The sequence below is a fragment of the Crocuta crocuta genome, unplaced genomic scaffold (genome assembly GCF_008692635.1).
Source record: "Crocuta crocuta isolate KB4526 unplaced genomic scaffold, BGI_CrCroc_1.0 scaffold25, whole genome shotgun sequence".
NCBI lineage: Eukaryota > Metazoa > Chordata > Mammalia > Carnivora > Hyaenidae > Crocuta > Crocuta crocuta.
The window spans coordinates 12,546,020-12,567,397 of NW_027532015.1; the positions used below are offsets into that span (position 1 = coordinate 12,546,020).

The window sequence follows — 21,378 nt, forward strand, 5'->3', positions numbered from 1 at the left end:
CTCGCCGCCGCGGGGCTCCGGCCACCAGGGGGAGCTGCGGCCCCCTCTCCCGGGAGCGGCCGAGCCAGCCCGGTGGGTGTTTCTCTCCCTCTCGCGCTCTCTCCTCCCGGCCTCACATCCGGGTCTGGAGCGCNAGGGCTGGGTGTTATCGCCGAAGAACCGAAGTCCGGTATTTCTCGCCTGCTCTCAAAAGCTATTATTTTTCACAACTGGAAGAGCAACTTCAGATGAAGGATCTCGGATTGTTACCCTGTCTTCGAATCCTGATCCTGATACATAGCATAGCTCGCCGGGTGCAGCACAGTAGTAAAGTTATCAGTGTAGGTAAAATGTTTCTTAAATTCTTGAATTAGCCAGCAGGCGCGACAAAGTGGGTTTTGTAGGAATCGAAGAAGCCGTTTTCTTAAGGGAGCTGAATTCTTGGGGAGATCGAACATTTGAGTTTATAGCTGGTAGTTTGCAAGTGGATATGGGAAGAACTTGTAATTAACTGTACAACGTGTGGCTGGTGTAGTGCTGGGCAGTTTTTGATGGACATTCGGTAACATCTAGTGGAACTTAGGGATCTGAGTTGGGAGCTGAGTATTGAGCAGCTGGAAGTCAAACGTGCATATTTGTCTCAATCTGATCCTAGATTGAGCCCTAGAGGAGCAAGCAGAGTACATTTTAAGCTTTCTCTATCCCATCTGTTTTTAAAATGGAAGGGTTCCTACAAGTTCTTATCTAATTTATGTGGCGAACATTATTGTTACTCTGTTTAATGATTCATAGCTGCTGGTAAGAGTCTGTCTACCCAGCGTATCAGGAGCAGGTTTTTAAGCTTTCAACTTTGTGATGATCCAGGCCAGTTTACCTACCTCTCCGAAACTTAGAGCCGTATGCATAGGTGTAATGTCGTCTATACCCCAGAGGGCACTGAATCAGGAGGTTTGAGGCCCGGGTCTTTGACCCCATTTTATTGTTAACTAGCAGTGTGACTTTGGGCCAGGCACTTACACCCTTGGAGTGTAAGTGTGTTCATCTAAAGAATGAGAGTCAGGTTTCTTCTAACAGTTCTGGAAATCTAAAAATGCTCACAAAGATCTCTGTTTTAGAAGGTGATCTGTGCATTAACTATGAGTAAATTGAAGGAGTTCTGTCTTTTTGCATAGTCTTGTATGTGTCATAATGCTTTTTAAAAAAATCTTGGGAGGAAAACTTGGTTGTCTTAGGTACCAGCAGCTACGAGTCTCAACGTCATGCTCACCTAAAGGGACAAAATGAATATTTTAGGCTTTGGTGGCTCCTTATGATTGAATATTATTCTTTTTTTGTTTTTGTTTTTGCTATTCTTTAAGAAGGTAAAAACCATTCTTAGCTCAGGGGCGTACAGAACGGGCCTGTAGCTTGCCAACCCCCGCTGAAAAGAATGGTGGTACCAGTGTGGGGTTCTCTAATCCCTCCTATGGTTTTGGGGTTAGACTTTTAGAAAGAGCCCTGGCCAGAACATGATCAATAATGATTTGCCCTTTCTGTAGAAATAACGAAACACACTTTCAAGTCATTTAGGAACTGAAATTAAGGAGAAACTTTACAAGTTCGGTTTTGGTTTATGTTTTTGGGGAAGGGGAGCTGAAATAAAACTGACACATATATATATTTATTTTTTAATTTTTTAAAATGCTTTTATTTATTTTTGAGAGAGACAGAGTGTGACCAGAGGAGGGGCAGAGAGAGAGGGAGACACAGAATCCAAAATTGTCAGCACAGAACCCAACATGGGGCTCAAACTCATGAACTGTGAGATCATGCATGATCTGAGCTGAAGTTGGACGCTTGCCCAACTGAGCCATCCAGTTGCCCCTAAACTAACATATTTTTAATAGTGCATGAAGACTTCAGGACTTTTAATGTATTATTTTAGGATAGACAAATTAGCATTACCCTTTGCTTGAAATATGTTTAATCCTAGTTATTTTTGTGTTTTGCTCAATTTTATTAATATTCAAAAAGAAATTTCTATTGCCTTTTTGTATAAAGAGAGGGCTTAAATACCATAAATATTCAGGATTCAGTTACAAGTCAGAAGCTGTAGAAACTTGCTGAAGCAGAGCTCTTACAGTAATATGTACGAAATAGTATTCTGGATATCTTGGCAGTTTACTTAAAAATCGGCCTAAAATGTAAAATGTGAGAAAAAGGGGGAATATGAATTTAGTTCCTTAAATAGAGTTTGGGATTGGCTGAAAACAGTCCTTTGTCACTTTCTAAGTGGGAAACATTTGGGTCAACTCAAATATATTGAGTGAGTTACTTAACTGGGCTAGGCTTTGAAGGGTGTCACAAGAGGAGTAAGAATGTCTCAAGGACCTTGTAAGTTACAGGGATGCACGAGCATATTATGAAGCACCCATGTGAATGCCTAGAGAGGTGCAGGGGAGGTTATGATCAGGAGAGCCTTTGTGACTTGACATAGACGTTAAATTAGTATGGAGGAGGGCAGTGGGATGGATGAGACTTCGAGACAGAGAAAAACCACGACCAAAGTAGGAAAGGGTAGGACCCTTTTCAAGAACTAGCAGATTTAGGTTTTGCTGAAGTTGGAGTATATTTGGGGGATAATGGAACATAGGTTAGAAAGAGACCATATTGAGAAAGACACTAAAGAAGGCAGAAGATTTCTTCTTTCAGTAAGCAGTGGAGACTCAGGATTTTTGACCTTGGGTGAGGGTTGGGGGGTGGGGTGAGGAGGAGGCTCTGCAGTGGTCTGGGATGGGTCCTGGGTAATGGGCATTCAACCGGGGTGACAGCTGTAGAATAGGAAACAGATCTGGATGAACAGGTCTGTGTTATTGAAGGGCTGCTGGGTAGACACTATGTGAGGTGCTTTGTTGGATAATGTTTAATTGAGGCCAAATTATCAGGGCTGGGTGGAGAGCTTTGAACCAATTGTGAAGGTAACAGGGAGTTGTAGTTTAAGAGAAATGACTCATAAAAGCCATGCTTTACAAGGCCTTTAGGAGATCAGTGCAGTAGGAGTTAGAGGGGTAGAGGCCTGAGATGAATTTGGGAACACATTCTCTGTTGCGTGTATGAAGTGGTGAGGAACTGGGCCACGGTACTCAAATGCAGGAGTAGGGGGGGGACACTGGGGAGGATGATTTTACCTCTGGTGGGGGTGGTGTTTGACACTGGCTGGAGACATTTTTGGTTGTCATAACTTGTAGGGAAGGAGCAGTTCTCTGAGCATCTAGGGGATACAGGCCAGTGACGCTACTAAACATCTTACAGTGCATAGGACAGCCCCACAGCAGAGACGTATCCCGTGCCAACTGTCGGTCAGTGGTGCTGAGACTGAAGGATCCTCGCTTGGACGCTGGTGGTAACCGTGGAACAGCAAGAGAGGCTAGAACTACGTAGAAATTATGATGGTGGACCTGATGGGCCTGGGTTCCCTGGTGACACTTAGATGAGAGAAGAATAGAGCAAGGATTTCTTCGTTGGACTCATTCACCACCTAGAAAAGGGGCAGGAAGAAAGTCTGGTTTTAAGTCAGAGATACTGTCAATTTGACTTCTGGCATTTTGAGATGGCAGTGGAAATCTCCAGGAGGTATTTGGAAACTCATGGTATTTGTCCACACTGAGTGCTTGTTCTTACAGTGAAATTCAGGTATTTGGGGTGTCTTCTCTGCCTTTCTCACCTAAGTATTTTGGGGGAAAGGGGGCAGACAGCTTCTTACACTGGGCATACATGTACACATCAGGGCTTTGATTGATGTAGTACTTTTCAGCATTTGTTAATAAAAGTCATGAGAAGCCTGAGTCATCTGGGAGAATGAGTACAGAAGACAAAGAACAGAAGGCTGAGAACTGAAGGGGGAAGGAGCTGGCATTTATTGAGTGCCTATTATGTTCCTTTTACTGGGCAAATCATTTTCATGCAAGAACTATTTGATCCTTACAACAACCCTGTGGAGTGTATTATTTTTATTTCTTAACCAGGAACCTGATAGGCAGAGAAGTTAAATAATTTGTTAGTGAATAAAGCATCTCTCCTTTACCATTATTCCTTACTACCTTTCAGCTCCTTCTTACTTTCACTTGTTCATGTGATTGGTTTGCTCGTAGTTCTCCTAAAGGGTGGAGATTTAAGATTGTTTGAACTTGAATTACGTATGGATTTCCCTCTTTGCATGATGAATAGTTTCACGTAGGATGATGTGTTTAGACATAGCCACTTAAGTGGGAAGATTCTTGTTGTTGGTGTCCTTTGCACACAGAGACACATTTTCTGTTCCTACAGCTGGCAGACATCTTCAAGTATCTCATTGCACCGGTTTTGGAATAGTAGCGTCAGCCCTGTTCTGAGATGAAAGGGTTGTTTTGGGGGGGGGGGGGGCCTGGGTGGCCTCAGTTGGTTGAGCGTCCCACCCTTGGTTTTGGCTCGATCTCGTGGTTTGTGAGATTCAGCCCCTCGTTGGGCCCTGCTCTGAAAACTCAGCCTGCTTCAGAGTCTCTCTCACCTTCTCTCTGCCTCTCCCCTGCTCCTAGGAGCTCTCACTCTCTCTTAAAATAAATAAATTTTTTTTTAAAGAAAGGTTTGTTTTTGGAGACAGTGTGTCAGTAGACAAGGTGAATGAGCTAAAGCTTTATAGCATTATGCTCTGCAACAGAGAGGAACGGGACTGGGTGGAGAACATTTTGGTTCATAAGATATAATCATGAGGAATTTTGTTCTTTGCTGAGCAAAAAAATGTTCATTGACTTAAAAATCACCTGATCCAGAAATAATTTATTTTATTTTATTTTTTTAAAATTAGGGAAAGTATGCTGCCACACTAATCAGTATGTTTTCTTAGCTTTTACTTAAAGCCTCTACTTTGGGAAATGTTTTAAAACCTCATACAAATTTTGAGTGTGTAATTGTTTGAGAAAAGGTCCTAGTCCCGATGGTTCTTTTCTTGAAGGTTCTAACCAGTGTATCCCTATTCATGAAGCTAAGAGATCTCTTAGATCACTTGTGTTGAGCAACATCTTGGTAGAATATTTGAATAACATTAATATAATGGGTAAAATTGACAGCAGTGACACATAAACCATTTTGCATTTTTTTTAATGTTTTATTTCTGAGAGAGAGAGAGAGAGAGACAGCGTGAGCAGGGGAGGGTCAGAGAGAGACAGGGAGACACAGAATTTGAAGCAGGCTCCAGGCTCTGAGCTGGCTGTCAGCACAGAGCCCGACGCGGGGCTCGAACCCACAAACTGTGAGATCATGGCCTGAGCTGAAGTCAAACGCTTAACCGACTGAGCCACCCAGGTGTCTCCAGTTTGCTGTTTTCTTAAAATTTGTTCAGTAATAAGATTTACTCATTAAGTGATACTACTGAAGTAAGGAATCAGAGCCTCAGTTGTTCATTGAAAGTTATAAACTTAGTATAGTAAGTGTCGGGTTTTTTATTCTGGAGCAGTGATTTCTTTTTTATTTGTAGTTTCTGAATCATTAAAACAATTACAACAAACTACAACAACAATCTTGCCTTAATCAGACACTTTTCTATACACAGCTGAAAACATACTGTTCGCAACTGAAGTGACACTTAAGGGTTTTCTGTGTATCTTATTTACTTTTTAAATTTAGTTTTCCTATATCATGTTGTTTTAGTCTTTTCTTTTTCCTTTTAAATGAAGAGCTCAGAGTTAGAGACTTAGCATTTAGCTCATGCTGAGCATTTTGATGGCCCTGTAGAAGAGCATACAGCGGAGCTCTGCACATGGGAGGCAGGTTCCAGGCCTGCCTTTAGCCGCCTTGTGACCTTGAACAGATCACTTAATGTCTGGACTCTCTCACAGCCTGAAGTGATGGGGTTGGGTTTTTCTTTTCTTTCTTTAAATGTTTATTTATTTATTTTGAGAGAGCATGAGCTTGGTTGTGCTCAAGAGGCTGAAGGAGAGAGAATCTTAAGCGGTGTCTCCCCCCCCCAGCATGGAGCCTGTCCCTGTCCCCGTCCAGGAGGCTCTGCCTCAGACTGTGAGATCATGACCTGAGCTGGAAATCGAGGGTCCAGTGCTTAACCGACTCAGTGCCGCTGGATTGGGTTTTTCAAAGAAACGTGTTAAGAGTGTCGAAATGGCCATTCTGCCCAGCCACACCCTTAACATAGTGCACAGTCTTGAAATTAGTTGCTCACTGTTTTAACAGTGGAATTGATTTCTTTTACAAGTTTTGGAGATTTGAAGAGGAGAGTCTCGGCCTGGAATGCTGAAGTGAGTATGTATACAAGAGGGAACAGCTGAAAGGTTTGTAGGGCCCCCAAGTATTTGGCCAGTGAGAATTTGAAATGGGTGATAAAACTTGGCATTTATCATCTTTTGCCTCACATAGTTTCATTTTCTGTAGCTTTTCCTGTGATAGATGCATCTTCATTCATCTTTTCCCTCCTTTACTTCTACATAAAGAATCTGTGGGGGTGCCTGGGTGGCTCAAGTTGGTTGGGCATCCGATCAGATCGAAGTCTCAGTTCAGATCATGAGCTCACAGCTCATGAGTTCGAGCCCTGCATCGGGGTCTGTACTGACAGCTCAGAGCCTGGAGCCTGCTTCAGATTCTGTGTCTCCTCTCTATGCCCCTTCCCTGATTGCACTCAGTTTCTCTCTCTCAAAAATAAACATTTAAAAAAAGAAGGAGAATCTTCTATCTGACGGGTTGTATATATAGGCATGACATAAAAATCAGGACATAATGAGAACTTCGGCTCAGAAATCCTTTTTTAAATTCATACCATACACTTAAGTTTCATTGAAATTTGGTAAATAGGACTTAGGGCTTTAAAAAAATACTATATCTTTTCTTCATTTTGTTTTGAGACTTGACTTTATGCTGAATTTGAATCTACCTTGTTAACTGATGAAGCCAGAATTTATTAGATCACGTATCTCCTAACTCTTGGGTTATGGATTCCTTTGAAATTCTGGTGCACATACAAGACATCTGCCTAGGAAACACAGTTACCCAAAATTTTGCATGCAATTTGAGGTTGCTAGCCTTCCTCTAGGTTAGTTAGGCTCATCCTACGGACGTCTGCGTTCAGAAAGTTTTTGTTTTTGTTGTTCTTTTCTTTTTAATGTTTTGTTTATTTTTGAGAGAGAGATAGAGACTGCGTGAGCAGGGGAGGGTCAGAGAGAGAGGGAGACACAGAACCTTGAAGCGGGCTCCAGGCTCTGAGCTAGCTGTCAGCACAGAGCCTGATGCAGGGCTCGAACCCATGAACCGTGAGATCATGACCTGAGCCGAAGTCGAATGCTTAACCAACTGAGCCACCCAGGTATCCCAAGAAAGTTTTGAGGAGGAGCAGACAGACCTGTGAAATGCTAACCATAATGTGTATCTTAAGTCGGTTTTGTATATTTTCATGAATACTTCTTAATGGCTACTATTTATATTCAAGGTGTATATATAACAGAGGTAGAAAATTAGAAATTTTTCTTGCCCGCATGGATTATGCTAATGTTAAAAAGGAAAAGAACTGTGTAGTTAATGAACCATTGCTGAGTCTGGGGACCTACTTAGCTGTAAGGGGAGGCTCCTCTGAGGAGAAGTGGGTGGAGATAAGGGAGCGAGAATGAGATGTTTCACATAGAGGGAAAGCGTGTGAAGGGCCTGGAGTTGGAAGAACCTAATGGTTTGAGGAAATGAAAAGCAGCCCTATGGGCAGGGGCAGCGCGTGGCAGGGACCGCGTGCTGCAGGGCCTTCTACCCAGCGATAAGGACGTTGGATTTTAAAATACGAAAAATTTTTTATGAAGGGAGTAGCATCATCCATATTGTTTTTTAAAGATTCTCCTGCTGTGTAGCGAGAAGAGCAAACAAATAGATTGGCCAGTGGATATGCAGTAGCTCGGACAGAAGATGACTGTGGCATAGGTGAGTGTGGTGGCAGTGAGATGGGGAGGGGTGGACATAGCGGAGATGTTTTGAGGTGGTGAAAATCAGAGGACATGATAATGGATTGGATGTGGAACATAAAGGAGAAGGAAGAACTCAGAGATGTTGCTGGAAGTCACTATTATTGGATGGTTGGGAGGGGAATGGGTTTGGGGGGGGTGGAAAGGTAATGGTGAATTCAGGAGTTTTTTGGGTTTGTTAATCCAAGGCTCTTAGAATACTGTCAAATTGTCAGGTAGGCTTCTACCCGAGGGCACTGCGGATATTTGGCTTGCAGATGTCAGTTTGAAGATCATCAGTGACACTTAAAAGCCATGAAGATAGATGAAATCAGGGAGGAAGAGACAACAAGGAAAGAAAAAAGCTGACTAGAAATAGAACCCTGAGGAATGCAGTACATTTCTAAGTGGGGTGAACTGGAAGGCTGCTACGAAGGAAGCTAAGGAGGCAGGCAGAGTGGTTGTAAGGAAATTGGGAATGTATATTGGGTCATGCCATGGGTGCCAAGCAGTGCAAGCATTTGAAAAGAAAAATAGTTAACTATATTGAGTTTGGCCAAGAAGTTGAGAAGATGTGGGCAGAAATATGGTCGTTGGGTTTGGCAGTCTAGAGGTCATCAGTAACTTTGATGAGCCAATTTTATGGACTGGTAGAGGTGGAAGCCAGATTTGAGTGACTTGAGAGGTACCTGATGGCCCAGGAATTAGAGATAGGGTGTATAGATAGCTTTTTAAAGAAGTTTGCAGATGAAAGGAAATAGACATGGGGAAGAAACTGGAGGTGTATGAGGATATAAAGGAAGCCTGCCTGCCTGCCTGCCTGCCTGTCTGCCTTCCTTCCTTTTTGAGTATAAAAAATACTGCAGCATGATTTTAGTCATTAGGATTAAAAAGGGAAGAAAAGAAGATGAAGGAGGTATTGAAAAAGCAAGATTGTTCAGGATCCTGATTGCACAGAGAATGGTCTTAATAGTAAAGGGATCCCTTCCTCAGTTTTGGAAAGGGGGAAGAAGGAAGAATATGGATATAGAGGCAAGTAGGTACATAGATTCAGTGCAGGAAAATTATGATGTTCTAGCCTAACGGCTTCTATGTTTTGTACAGACTGAGGCAAAATTAACAGTAGTGGGAACAATCTGAATCTGAAAGAAGCAAAAAAATCTACTTACAGTAGCATCAAAAAGAATACATATTTGGGAATAAATTTAACGAAGGATAAGGTGCATGGCTAGTTCAGTTGGTAGAGCATGCAGCTCTTGACCTTGGGTTGTAAGTCCAAGCCCCACTTTGGATGTAGAGATTACTTAAAAATAAAATCTTGAGGCACCTTGGTGGCTTAGCAGGTTGAGTGTCTAACTTGATTTCAGCTCAGGTCATGATCCCAGGGATGTGGGATTGAGCCCCGTGTTGGGCTCTGTGCTGAACTGAGTGTAGAGCCTGCTCAGGACTCTCTCTCTTTGCCCCTCTCCCCTGCTTGCACGGGTACTTTCTCAAAATAAATAAGTTAATTAATTAATTAAAATAAAAATAAAGCATCTGACTCTTGGTTTCAGCTCAGGTCATGATCTCGTGGTTTGTGAATTCTAGTCCTGCATCGATCTCTGTGCTGACAGTGTGGAGCCTGCTTGGGATTCTCATTCTTTCTCTCTACCCCTCCGTATCATGCTCACTTGCTCATGGGCACTCTCTCTCTTTCTCTCTCTCAAAATAAATAAATAATATTTAAAAAAAAAAGAAGAACCAAGATTTTTATACTACAAAATATTATTAAGAATTATTAAAGATTTATGGACACCTGGGTGGCTCAACCAGTTGAACATCCAGCTCTTTGGCCCAGATCATGATCCCTGCATCTGCTTAAGATTCTTTCTTTCCCTCTGCCCCCTTCCCCACTCATGCACACTTTTTCTCTAAAATTAAAAAAAAAATAGAGATTAAAGTTTTTTAAGGTGATAGTTTTTTTTCTTTTTTTAAAAAAAATTTTAATGTTTTATATATTTCTGAGAGAGAGAGACACAGAGATACAGCATGAGCAGGGTAGCGTCAGAGAGAGAGGGAGACAGAATTTGAAACAGGCTCCAGGCTCTGAGCTGGCTGTCAGCACAGAGCCTGATGCGGGTCTCAAACCCACGAAACGTGAGATCACGAACTGAGCTGAAGTCGGACACCCAACTGACTGAGCCACCCAGGTGCCCTGAGATTAAAATTTTTTTTTTTAATTTTTAATGTTTATTTATCCTTGAGAGAATGAGAGAGACAGAGAATGAGCAGGGAAGGAGCAGAGCGAGAGAGGGACACAGAATCTGAAACAGGCTCCAGGCTCTAAGCTGTCAGCACAGAGCCCGACGTGGGGCTCGAACCCACGAACCGTGAGATCATGACCTGAGCCGAAGTCGGACGCTCAACCAACTGAGCCACCCAGGTGCCCCGATTAAAATTTTAAATAAATGTTTTAAAGTTTTTTTTATTTTGAGAGTGAGAGCACACACACACATGCATGAACAGGGTACGGATAGAGAGAGAGGGAGACAGAATCCTAAGCAGGCTCCATGGTCAGGATGGAGCCAGTCACAGGGCTCGATCTTACCACTCTGAGATCAGGACCTGAACTGAAATCAAGAGTCAGAGGCTTCCATTGACTGAGCCACCTAGGTGGCTAAAGATTTAAATAGCACGTGAAAGGAAACAACCCACAAAACTAATAGGCAACCAACGGAATGGGAGAAGATAGTTGCAAATGACATATCAGATAAAGGGTTAATATCCAGAATCTATAAGGAACTCACCAAACTACACGCCCGAAAAACAAACAACCCAGTGAAGAAATGGGCAGAAGATATGAACAGACACTTCTCCAAAGAGGACATCCAGATGGCCAACAGACACATGAAACGATGCTCAGCATCCCTCCTCATCAGGGAAATACAAATCAAAACCACACTGAGATACCACCTCACGCCAGTCAGAGTGGCTAAAATGAGCAAATCAGAGAACTCTAGATGCTGGCGAGGATGTGGAGAAACGGGCACCCTCCTACACTGTTGGTGGGAATGTAAACTGGTACAGCCCCTCTGGAAAACAGTGTGGAGGTTCCTCAGGAAACTAACAATAGAACTCCCCTATGACCCAGCAATAGCACTGCTAGGAATTTACCCAAGGGATACAGAAATGCTGAGGCATAGGAGCACATGTACCCCAATGTTCATAGCAGCACTCTCCACAATAGCTAAAACATGGAAAGAGCCTAAGTGTCCATCAACAGATGAATGGATCAAGAAGATGTGGTTTATCTATACCATGGAATACTCCATGGCAATGAGAAACAATGAAATCTGGCCATGTGTAGCAACATGGATGGACCTTGAGGGTGTTATGCTGAGCGAAATAAGTCAGGCAGAGAAGGACAAATATCATATGTTTGCATGTATAGGAGGATTAGGAGGAACTTAACTGAGGAACAAGGGGGAGAAGAAGGGGGGAAATGGTGGGGGAAAGGGAGAGAGGCAAACCATGAGAGACTCTTGAATGCTGACAAAAACAGGACTGATGGATGTGGGAGGAGGGGGGATGGGCATGGAGGAGGGCACTTGTGGGGATGAGCACTGGGTGTTATGTGGAAACTAATTTGACAATAAACTATTTGTAAAAAAAAAAAAAGGTCTTGGGGTACCTCGCTGGCTCAGTTGGAGGATCATGTGACTCTTGACCTAAGGGTCATGAGTCCAGGCCCCTTGTTGGGTACAGAGATTACGTAAATAAAAAACCTTAAAAATAAAAAAATAAAAATAAAAAAAAATAAAATGCAATCTGGAACTCAAAAAAAAAAAAAGATTTAAATAAATGGAGAGACAGTCTGTGTTCATAGATCGTAAGATCGGATGTTGTGAAGAGGACAGTTGTTCCCAAACTGATCTATAGACTCAACAAAATCCCTATCAGAATTCTAGTAGGCATTTTTATAGAAATTGTGAAGCAGATTCTGAAATTTATAGGGAAATGCAAAGGCCCTAGAATAGCCAGAACAAATTGAAGGTTTGCCCTACCTAATTTTAAAACTTACTATAATATACAGTAATCAAGATAGTGATTGGCATAAGATTAAGCATGAAAATTAATAGAACAGAAGAGTCCAGAAGTGAACCCTTAGCATTTATAATTACCTGATTATTAAAAAAGTACCAGGACAGTGTTAATGGACTTGAATGTCTAGTTGTGTATACTTCACACCGTACACAGAAATTATCTCGAAATCGTCATAGACTTAATTATAAAATCTAAACCTTTAAAAATTTTAGGAGACATTGGAGGAAATCTTTATGATCTTGTGTTAGGCAAAGTTCTTAGATGACACAAAAAGCCTGAATTGTAAAAGAAAATAAAATTGGACTTCATTAAAATGTTTAAAAATTTTAACACTGCAGAGGATACTTGAGAAAGTAAAAAGACAAGCCATAGACTGGCAGCAAATAGTTACATATTACAAACATAGTATAGGTTTCTAATCTAGAACATATAAAAAATTTTACAAGTCATTTATAAAGAAAAATCCCAATTAAAAATGAGCAAAAGACTTTAATAGATATTTCACTAAAGGAGATAATATAAATGGCCAAGAAGCATGTGAAAAAATGTTAAGCATTGTTAGTCATTAAGGAAATGCTGATGAAACCACAATGATATGCTGAAACACACCCACTCGAAGGGCTGTAATTAAAAAGAATGCCATTACATGGTGTTGTGAAGAAACTGGAACCCTTATACACTGCTCTTCCAAATGTAAGTGGTACAGCCATTTTGGAAAACAGTTTAGCTCTTTCTTAAAAAGTTGAACATAAGCTTATCAAACGTGTCAGCAATTCCACTAATAGGGATCTACCCCAAAGCAATGAAAGTGTGTGCGCACAAAAAATTGTGTTTGTTAGCAGCAGCATTCAACAACAGTCAGAAATTGGAAAGCAATCCAGCTGTCCATCAAATGGTGAATGGGTAAACAAAATATGGTCTGTCCATGTGATGGAATACAATTCTGATAGGAACAGATTGCTGATAAATACTACAACCAAGGTGAATGTCAAAACCATGATAAGTGATAGAAGCCAGATACAGAAGAGTACATATTGTGGGGTTGCATTTATACAAAACGTCTAGAAAAGACAAATCTATACAGAAAGAACAGTGGTTACGTGAGGCCAGGGTGGGCGTGGAAACACTGGAGGAGAACATTTGGGGCGAGAGGAAAGTTCTAACATTAGATTGTGGTGATGGTGTACAACTCTGTACATCTTCTTAAAATTCAGTGAATCATAAACTCATCATGGTTGAATTTTATGGTATATAAATTATACCTCAAACTATAAATTTTTTTGAAAATGGTTTTGCAGGGTGAGGGGAATGTATGAAATAGTCATCTTGGAGAATGTGAAAGGCGAGTGTGGTGGAGAATAATGGACCCTCTACTGTGTGTATAATACAGTTCTGGTTATAAAACCTCAGTATCACTTACATAATCCGACATTTGTTAAGGGCCTTCCATTTTGGATATGGTATGAAAGGCGATATATTGATAATAATTTTTATGTGTAGAAGAGATTGCCACATGAAGATTTATTCCAACCAAGTATATTTACATGAAGCACCAGAATAATAATTCTGGCTTACATTTATTCACTGCTTCCTGAGTGCTGGCTATGCATGCCTTAGATGGTATTAGGTTTTTTTATATGTACATTACTTAATACATTTAGAAGGGACTGAAAAAGTTGTGACGTAGAACAAATTGAGACCAGTTTCTGTCTGTTGACTTAAGGTCATATGCTGAATTTATACACGCTTAACTAAGATATCTTAGTTTTTTGGAGAGTTGCAGAAACACAATGCTTCAGAAATAATGTGAGTTTGAAATAATCATGCCTGGTAAGTAGTAATTTGATGAAATGGTAGTTTTAATCTATAGGAAGGACCACTTCTGGTTGCTGTCTTCTATTGGGGCCATCACTGTCACTATCGTTTACTCTTTTTGTAAGCTAAAAGTTCTGATGTTACTCTCAAGCACTGATTTGGCATCTTTGTGTTTCTAAAGTATTGTATCCATTCTGAGTTTGCATAAGTAGACAGATCTGGGACCAAATCCTCACAATTATACAGTATTAATATGCTCGTTTGTATAAAAAATAGCTGCTAACAGTGCCAATCTAAGAATGATTTTTGCTTCGTGTCCATGCATTATATCAAATGTTGTATGTGGAAATAGAAGTATCTATATCTTTGAGAAAAGAAATCATTGTCTATAAACTATTTAAGGATTATTGATTTTTCTTCGTGTCTCATTTATGACTAGAAGGATCAGAGGTATGTTTAAACTGGAGTGTTTATTGATATTATATTTTTTCATAGTTAACTTAGAGGAAATCATATTTTTTTCTAGAGCACTTATTCCATAGAAAAGTATTTAATTATAACACCCTTAAAATACTCTGTATTAACAAGTATTAAGTACTGTATAGTGAAAATAGCATAGACTTTGGAATGTGACAGTTTTGCATTTGAATGTCTACTTGATGCTTCTTAGCTCTCTTGCCCTGAACAAGTAACTTGACTTCTCTTAAAGACTCCCATTTCCTCATTTGTAGACTGAGGATAATACCAGAAGTTTTCATAATACCAAACTGAAATGAAGTGTAAACATCTAGCAGAGTGCCTGGTTCTAAGAGGGTGATTGACTAAGTTTCATTCAGTCCAGCTCTGCTTATATGAGAAAACTCCTCATTTATAGGATCTTGTCTTTTATAGTAAAAATCTCTCCATATTTCTTCCAACCTAGATTTATACCTTTCGTTATTTTTGTTGCACGAAATTAATAATACTGCCCCCAAATCGTTTGATCCTATCAGTAATGCCATTTGTTTCACCGTTTTACTACGTAATTAGACTATTTGTCCTTCTGAAACGAAGTATGCTGCCAAAACACTAGAATAAAGGAAGATTTTTTAGGTTGTGCTCTTATGTAGCTTGCAGCGTGGTTGTAACCACTGACAGAAATAAAGGAGAGAGGAGGGTTGCATGATCTTGTGGGGAGACATTGTGCTGAACTGTGGGTGCGCTGAGGGAGATGCCGTGTCCGTCCGTCTGCGTAGCAAGAGTCAGCAGGCATTTCAGAGCTTGACAGTAGCCGCTGGTGGCTTTAGAGACTGTGCGAACTTGATGGTGATTTCTGAATGAGGCCATTCACTAAAAATGAGGATTACAGACTTCATTATATCTGACATGTTCTTTTGCAGTAAATGGTAAGTTGCACTTTTGTTTTAGAGATTTAGGTATTCTCACTTAAGTCCTCAGAGTTCCTCTGGAAGTTTTTTGAGACTGTTAGGAAAGCAAGGTGGATGTGGAAGTATAATATTTGCCCGAAATTCGTCTAGCTTCTGAAAAGTTGAACCTTGGATGTTAAACCCAGAAGCATCTGCATATTGAATGTAAGAGGTTTTAGTTTGCATGCAATCCCCAAAGTCATGCACACATAGTGTGATTGCATTTTGGCTGAGCAGTGAATGTTGACGCTAAAGTAGAGTCTAACCTCTCTTTGGCCATCAGCATCTCATTGCAGCTTTGTGATTCTTATTTAACACAGGATCTCATTTAATCCTTATAGTAATCCTGCCGGGCATTGTTATTCCCATTGCATTAATAAGAAGATGTATGCTTTTACGGTTCTCCAGAATTAGTGAGTTCTTGGAGATTTGAGAACAAATTCCATGAATGTCAGTTACCCTGTAGCATTGCTATACCATTTTTGGGGAGATAGATAGTTCTGTTGAATTCTGCTGTCCGTATATTCAAAATATTTATTTCCTATTTAATATCCTAAAATTACATTATTCGTTAATTCAACAATCACTATAAAACACCTGTTATCACCAACGTATGCATCCAGAGCACGGAGTATGTAATGATGAGTGAAAGATAGTTGGTTCTTGCCCTTTCGCCTTAGTGGTCTAAGCAGGGTAACTGTGCCTGTCAGGTTCATGACCACATCCCAGACACATTTTTTGTAGTTAATGTTTGTTGGATGTTGGATGAGTGAGCATGAATTTATCTTTTTTTTTCCAAAAGTATGTTTGCTTATCACTAACTTTAATAGATACTGTAATAATAATAAAATAACAGTAATAACAATGGTGTTGTATAGTACCTGTGTGCCAGCTACTGTTAGTTTTATTTATTTAAACATTTTGTTTCTTGTTTGTTTATTTGAGGGGGAGGGAAAGCATGCACACATGGGCAGATGAGGGAAAGACAGAGACAAGGAGAGACAATCCCAAGCAGGCCCTGCACCATCAGCGCGGGGCCCGAACTCATAACCTGCAAGATGATGACCTGAATCGAGATCAGGAGTCAGATGCTTAACTGACTGTACCCCCCACATGTCCCTATTGTCCCTGTTTTTAAAATGAAGACTCAGAGGGGGTAAGTGACTTCTCCAAAATCATCACACAGCTAGTAAATGGTAGAGTTGGGATTTAAGTTGTCCAGCTTTCAACCACTATGTTGTATGATTAACACTTACCTACTTCCATGCTTCTGTCTTTGCCTTCTAACATATCTAAAATTCTCCAATTTCCCAAATTTCTTCTTTAAAATTACTTGACATTTCCAGACCTTGTTGAGAGGCCCCTGCCTGCGTGCAGGGCGCCCATAGTGCTGGGAGCCTTGTTAGAATCTAACAGCTACCTGTGTCATTCGGCCACATGGCTTCAAACATTTTGTAAATAAAACTTAAAAATAGGTTCTTCTACATTTATTTAGATGACACTGATAGTTTTCAGCTAAGTATATTAATTTTATTAAAGGGATAAAATTAAAAGCTTTTTATGGAAAACTTTTATTTAAAGACATTCTAATAGGTTATTAAGCTGAACACTTTTATTTGCTACAGCAAAGTTAGTCAAGATCTCTCTAGGAAGTCGGGTAACATTCATTCATTTGACTGTTTTGAGGGCCTGCTTAGCTCCAGAGGACTGACACTTAGAAGAAAGTTCCTGGAAACATGGTTTGGATCTTCTTAGCATAGAGGCGGCAGTTATGCCATAGATAGGAATAAGATCGGACAAGACGCCTTTGTTGAATGAAAGAAAGAGGAGGCAGCCTGAGGTAGCTGCTTGGGGGAAATGAACACAGAGGCCAGGAAAGAAAGCATGTCATGGAAAGATTAGTCTGTCACATGTCACAGAACTCAATATGGCGTTTCATAGAGGTGTAAGAGTGGATTCCTTGCTGACAAGTTTGTATATTACTTTCAAAAAAAATGTTTTTTAAGTTTGCTTTTTTTTTTTTTTGAGACCGAGAGAGCCTGCTCGTGCACGAGTTGGGGAGGGGCAGAGAGAGAATCCCAAGCTCTGTACTGTCAGCGTGGAGCCCAGCGTGGGGCTTGAACCAACGAACTTGAGATCATGACCTGAATTTGAAACCAAGAGTTGGATGCTTCATCAAGACTGAGCCACCTGGGCTCCCCTCAAAAATATTTTTCAATTTAGACTTTTGGTTAACTCATACTAGATTTTTCTTACATTCTCCCCATTGTTATTGAGATTTTTACTTTCTCTTCTGTGGTATTCAAAACAAATCCTTCTCATGATGAGTTCATTTCTGTATTGAGATATTTCCAAACTCCTTTTTTAAAGTCCTTTGGTTTCCTTTATAATTTTTATCGCAGACATGATATTTACTTAAATCTCTGAATCATCAAGAACATCTCTGTAATGTATTGTCTTCCATGGAATTTATTTGAAATGTATTGTCTTCCATGGAATTTATTTGGAATAATAATTTAAAAACTTTATAATATGCTACTTGTGGTTTGTTTCGTTTTGCTTTAAGTTGACATCCTGCTTCTTTTTCCTGATCATCCCAACAAGATAACCCCCTCTGTAATTTTCCTGCGCTGTTCTGTATGTTTGCACTTCTATACAACCTGTGCTTTTAGCCTCCTGTTGTTGTGCAGATGTTTCCCGTGATAGGTAGACACCTAAAACCTATTGGACTGGTCATTTGGCACTTCAGGCCTTCATTCCTCATCAGTACGTTGATGGGCCCTCTTCATTTTATCATGCTACTTTAAAAATTCCAAATGACAGTGTGTGAGCCTCTTGGAACAATATGAAACCTCTAAGACAAGATTGTATGGATCTTTCCGTTAGACCGTGAGTATACTAGGTAGTATTTTTGAAGTTGCTTAGGTGACTGGTCAGATACAGTGAGCATGCATACTAAGAACTTTTCTTTAAGGTACCATCTCTCAAGACTGTCCTGTTAATTTTTTTAAAGGTAATTATGGTTCATTTTAGTAGTAAACTCACAAGTTTCTCTGCCCTTCTGAGGTATAATTTCTAATTCTTGAACTTGGCAGTCAGCAGAAAGTGGTAGGCAATCCAAATAAGGAAACAAGTCAATAGTTACTAATTTAATTTCGTTGACACTTAGGGAGGGAATGCATAGCACTCTCATAAAATGCCCAGCAACAGCAGAGAGAGCTGTCAAAACTGAGGAGTCCTGTCTGCCAGTCTTAAAGTTACATACCAACTCACCCCCACAGCTCGCAGTCTTGTTTCTGATTATTCTCCAGACGTGGAGACGTGGACTTTGTGTTCCCACCCAGCAAATCTGTTTTCTGTTTGTCACACAGTTACTTGTTCTTTATCAGTTTCTTTTCATCAGGCTCCTTTCTTCATGTGCAGCACGCTCCGCCAACTTGCATCCTCCCCGTTTTTCAGAACACGACTTCACTTTTGTAGGCTTTGGAAATCTAATTTGAACAATCTCACCCTGACTCTGAGGCTTTAATTTGCCTTCCCCCCACACTTGTGTATGCGTCTTGCACTAGACTGCTTTTTGTTCGTTTATGTCGTTTAGCTGCTTTTCCAGTAGATTGACATCCCGACAATATTGCAAGTGAACTGAATGAAATTCAGGTTTCTTTTCATGATGTCTAGAGCAGCAAAAGCACATAGTAGATGTTTAGAAAACATAGCCAGCTTTGTAGGGCAAGCCAGTTGCTTAGCCCTGCCTGATGCTGTGCATTCATAGATGCGATTGGGATGATGAATTAAGGCGAGTCTGGATTGCTCACCCAGCGGAGTGGGGCGCGGGGGCGGCGGAGCTCGCAGCCCTGGATGTTCCCCTGCCAGCACTGTGGGTGCTCTCTCTCCCCACCCCAGTCAGCATTCTGGGCCTGAGAAGAGAGGAGGAGGAGGCGGCAAGCAAGAACAGGAACACATAGCACAGAATTCTCCGAGCTCTGACTTTGGTGGTTTGCTGACTGACATTGCCAGTTCCCCTTTCCTCTCTTTTGGAATCTCCCCCCCGCCTGCCATTTCTTTTCTTTTTCTTTTTCTTTTTTTTTTTTTTAACAGCAGTGTGACTGTAAGAAGTTTAAAGACAAACATAACTAAGAATTTGTTGGCAACTAAAATTATGGTAGAAACTGGATATATTGGCACCACAGCATATTTTGTCTCTTATAAAATGTAATAGGGGTGCCTCAGTGGCTCAGTTGGTTAAGCGTCCGACTTCAGCTCAGGTCATGATCTCATGGTTTGTTGGTTCGAGCCCCATGTTGGGTTCTGTGCTGACAGCTCAGAGCCTGGAACCTGTTTCAGATTCTGTCTCTCCCTCTCTCTCTGCCCCTCCCCCACTGGTGCTCTGTCTCTCTCTGTCTCAAAAAATAAACGAACTATTAAAAAAAAAATGTAATAAAGCACAGCCTCTGTCGCATTCCAATGTACCCAGCTGAAAGTGGAAGATCACAGACCCATTTAAAGATGTGAGGCACACCCACATGACGTTGCACACGGATATAGCATATTTCCTAGCAGAGGCCATTGAGACTTGTGCCATGTCAGAATGATGGGTTATACCATTTGTCATGGTCTGTATAAATCTCACAGGAATAATAGAAATTGCTGATGTGAAACCTTAGAAATATAAGAGCCTGCTGTTTTCTGTGCCTTCCTGCAAAAGGCTAAGGATTTTAATAGCCAGAGGGAGGGAGTTTATGGTTGGCTTTTCTGTTACTACCTTTTGAGCCCCTATGGTTAGAAATCTTTTACTTTCCTCATCATATTTCTGCATATTCCCCCCTAGGACTTGATTCTGGAGTGAATCCTAACTTCGTGTTTCTCATTTGCATGCAACAAATGACCAAAGGGGCATTGTCATAGTTACTAATTGCATTGTGGCTGTTTTCTACATAGTGCTCTTTTTTGCTTCCTGTATTATTCATTTGACCCTGTACACCCATCTAACTGCCTTCCCCAGTTTTCTTCTTTCTTTTACTGCCAAATAACAAATGACCCAGATTTCCTCTCTGCTGCATATTCTCCCCTTACCCACTAGTACTTTAACTTTTATATTACCCTCCTCCTCTATCCTTTTAGAAAAGGATATTCTTAAAGTTCACTTTTATGCTAGTAACCAGATTCTTAGGGTCTTACCTTGTTTTACTATTTCCCTTGCAATTGACACTGAATGACTTTTTGGTGGATATTGTGTTACTCACTCGCTCTTTTTTTTTTTTTTTTGCTCACGTGATCCTAAATTATTCTGTTATTATATGTCTTTAGCATCCAGTCTTCCTAGTGTGTCTCTCTTGCTCAGAATTAGGTTTGACTCCTCCTTTCCTAATGTCCAACCTGTGAGATCCTTCAGATTTTCTTTCTTTGAAAGATACCAGCTAATCATTCTTCTCTATCTTTTGCGTTACCCACCTGAGCTCTTACCACCTTGTTGCTAACCTACTGCTGTAGCCTCCTGAATTTAAACTAGATTTTCTGTAATTGTTAAAGAATAGATAAGTGAATTTCTAAGATCTTACGGGATACTCTTCACAAATGCTCAGTAAAAATTAGTCGTATTCAGAGCCCTCACCATTGAGCTAGGTCCAGTTGGCTGCATAGTCACCACTACAATCTTTGCTTTGACCTGTTACCCCCCACCCCCATTAGAATGCCCATCTTGTATAGATTTCCCAAAAAACTGTCCGTTCTTTAAGGTCCAGATCAGGCTTGCTTGTTGTTGTTGTTGTTTTTTTTCCTTCTTCTTCCTTAATAAATATTTTCAACCCATAGTAGTCCCTGTGATCGTTACAGCATCAAGTCCTAAGTATGTAGCATCTGTTATGGGCCACCATTGAGCTGTTTGACATATGATCACTTTTAAAGAGGCATTATTTCTGCTTTATAGATGAGACACCTGCGGCTCCAGAGGCTACATGCTCAACATGAGCTAGGATTTGAATCTAGTTCCATCTGATGACAAAACTTTATGTCCAAGACACCCAGCCATTCTGATGTGTAAAATGACAGCCTTCTATAATGGCTTATCTTTTTCAGTTCTGTGTTATGCTCACAACTAGGTTAGAAGTTCCTTGAGAAGAAGGGATGTGTGCTGGGACTTTTCTGTGCTGCCC

General features: G+C 40.7%; 1 protein-coding gene across 5 annotated transcripts in view; it reads left to right on the plus strand.

Moving 5' to 3' along the window:
• The first annotated feature begins 212 nt into the window (after nucleotides 1–212).
• REPS1 (RALBP1 associated Eps domain containing 1) overlaps nucleotides 213–21,378 on the plus strand; it is an 86,437-nt gene continuing 65,271 nt past the window's right edge. For all 5 annotated transcript variants that reach the window (XM_077776077.1, XM_077776079.1, XM_077776081.1 and 2 more), the window contains exon 1: nucleotides 213–320. In XM_077776077.1, the coding sequence (XP_077632203.1) occupies nucleotides 228–320 (93 nt within the window). In that variant the 5' untranslated portion in view covers nucleotides 213–227. The remainder of the gene's footprint in view (nucleotides 321–21,378) is intronic.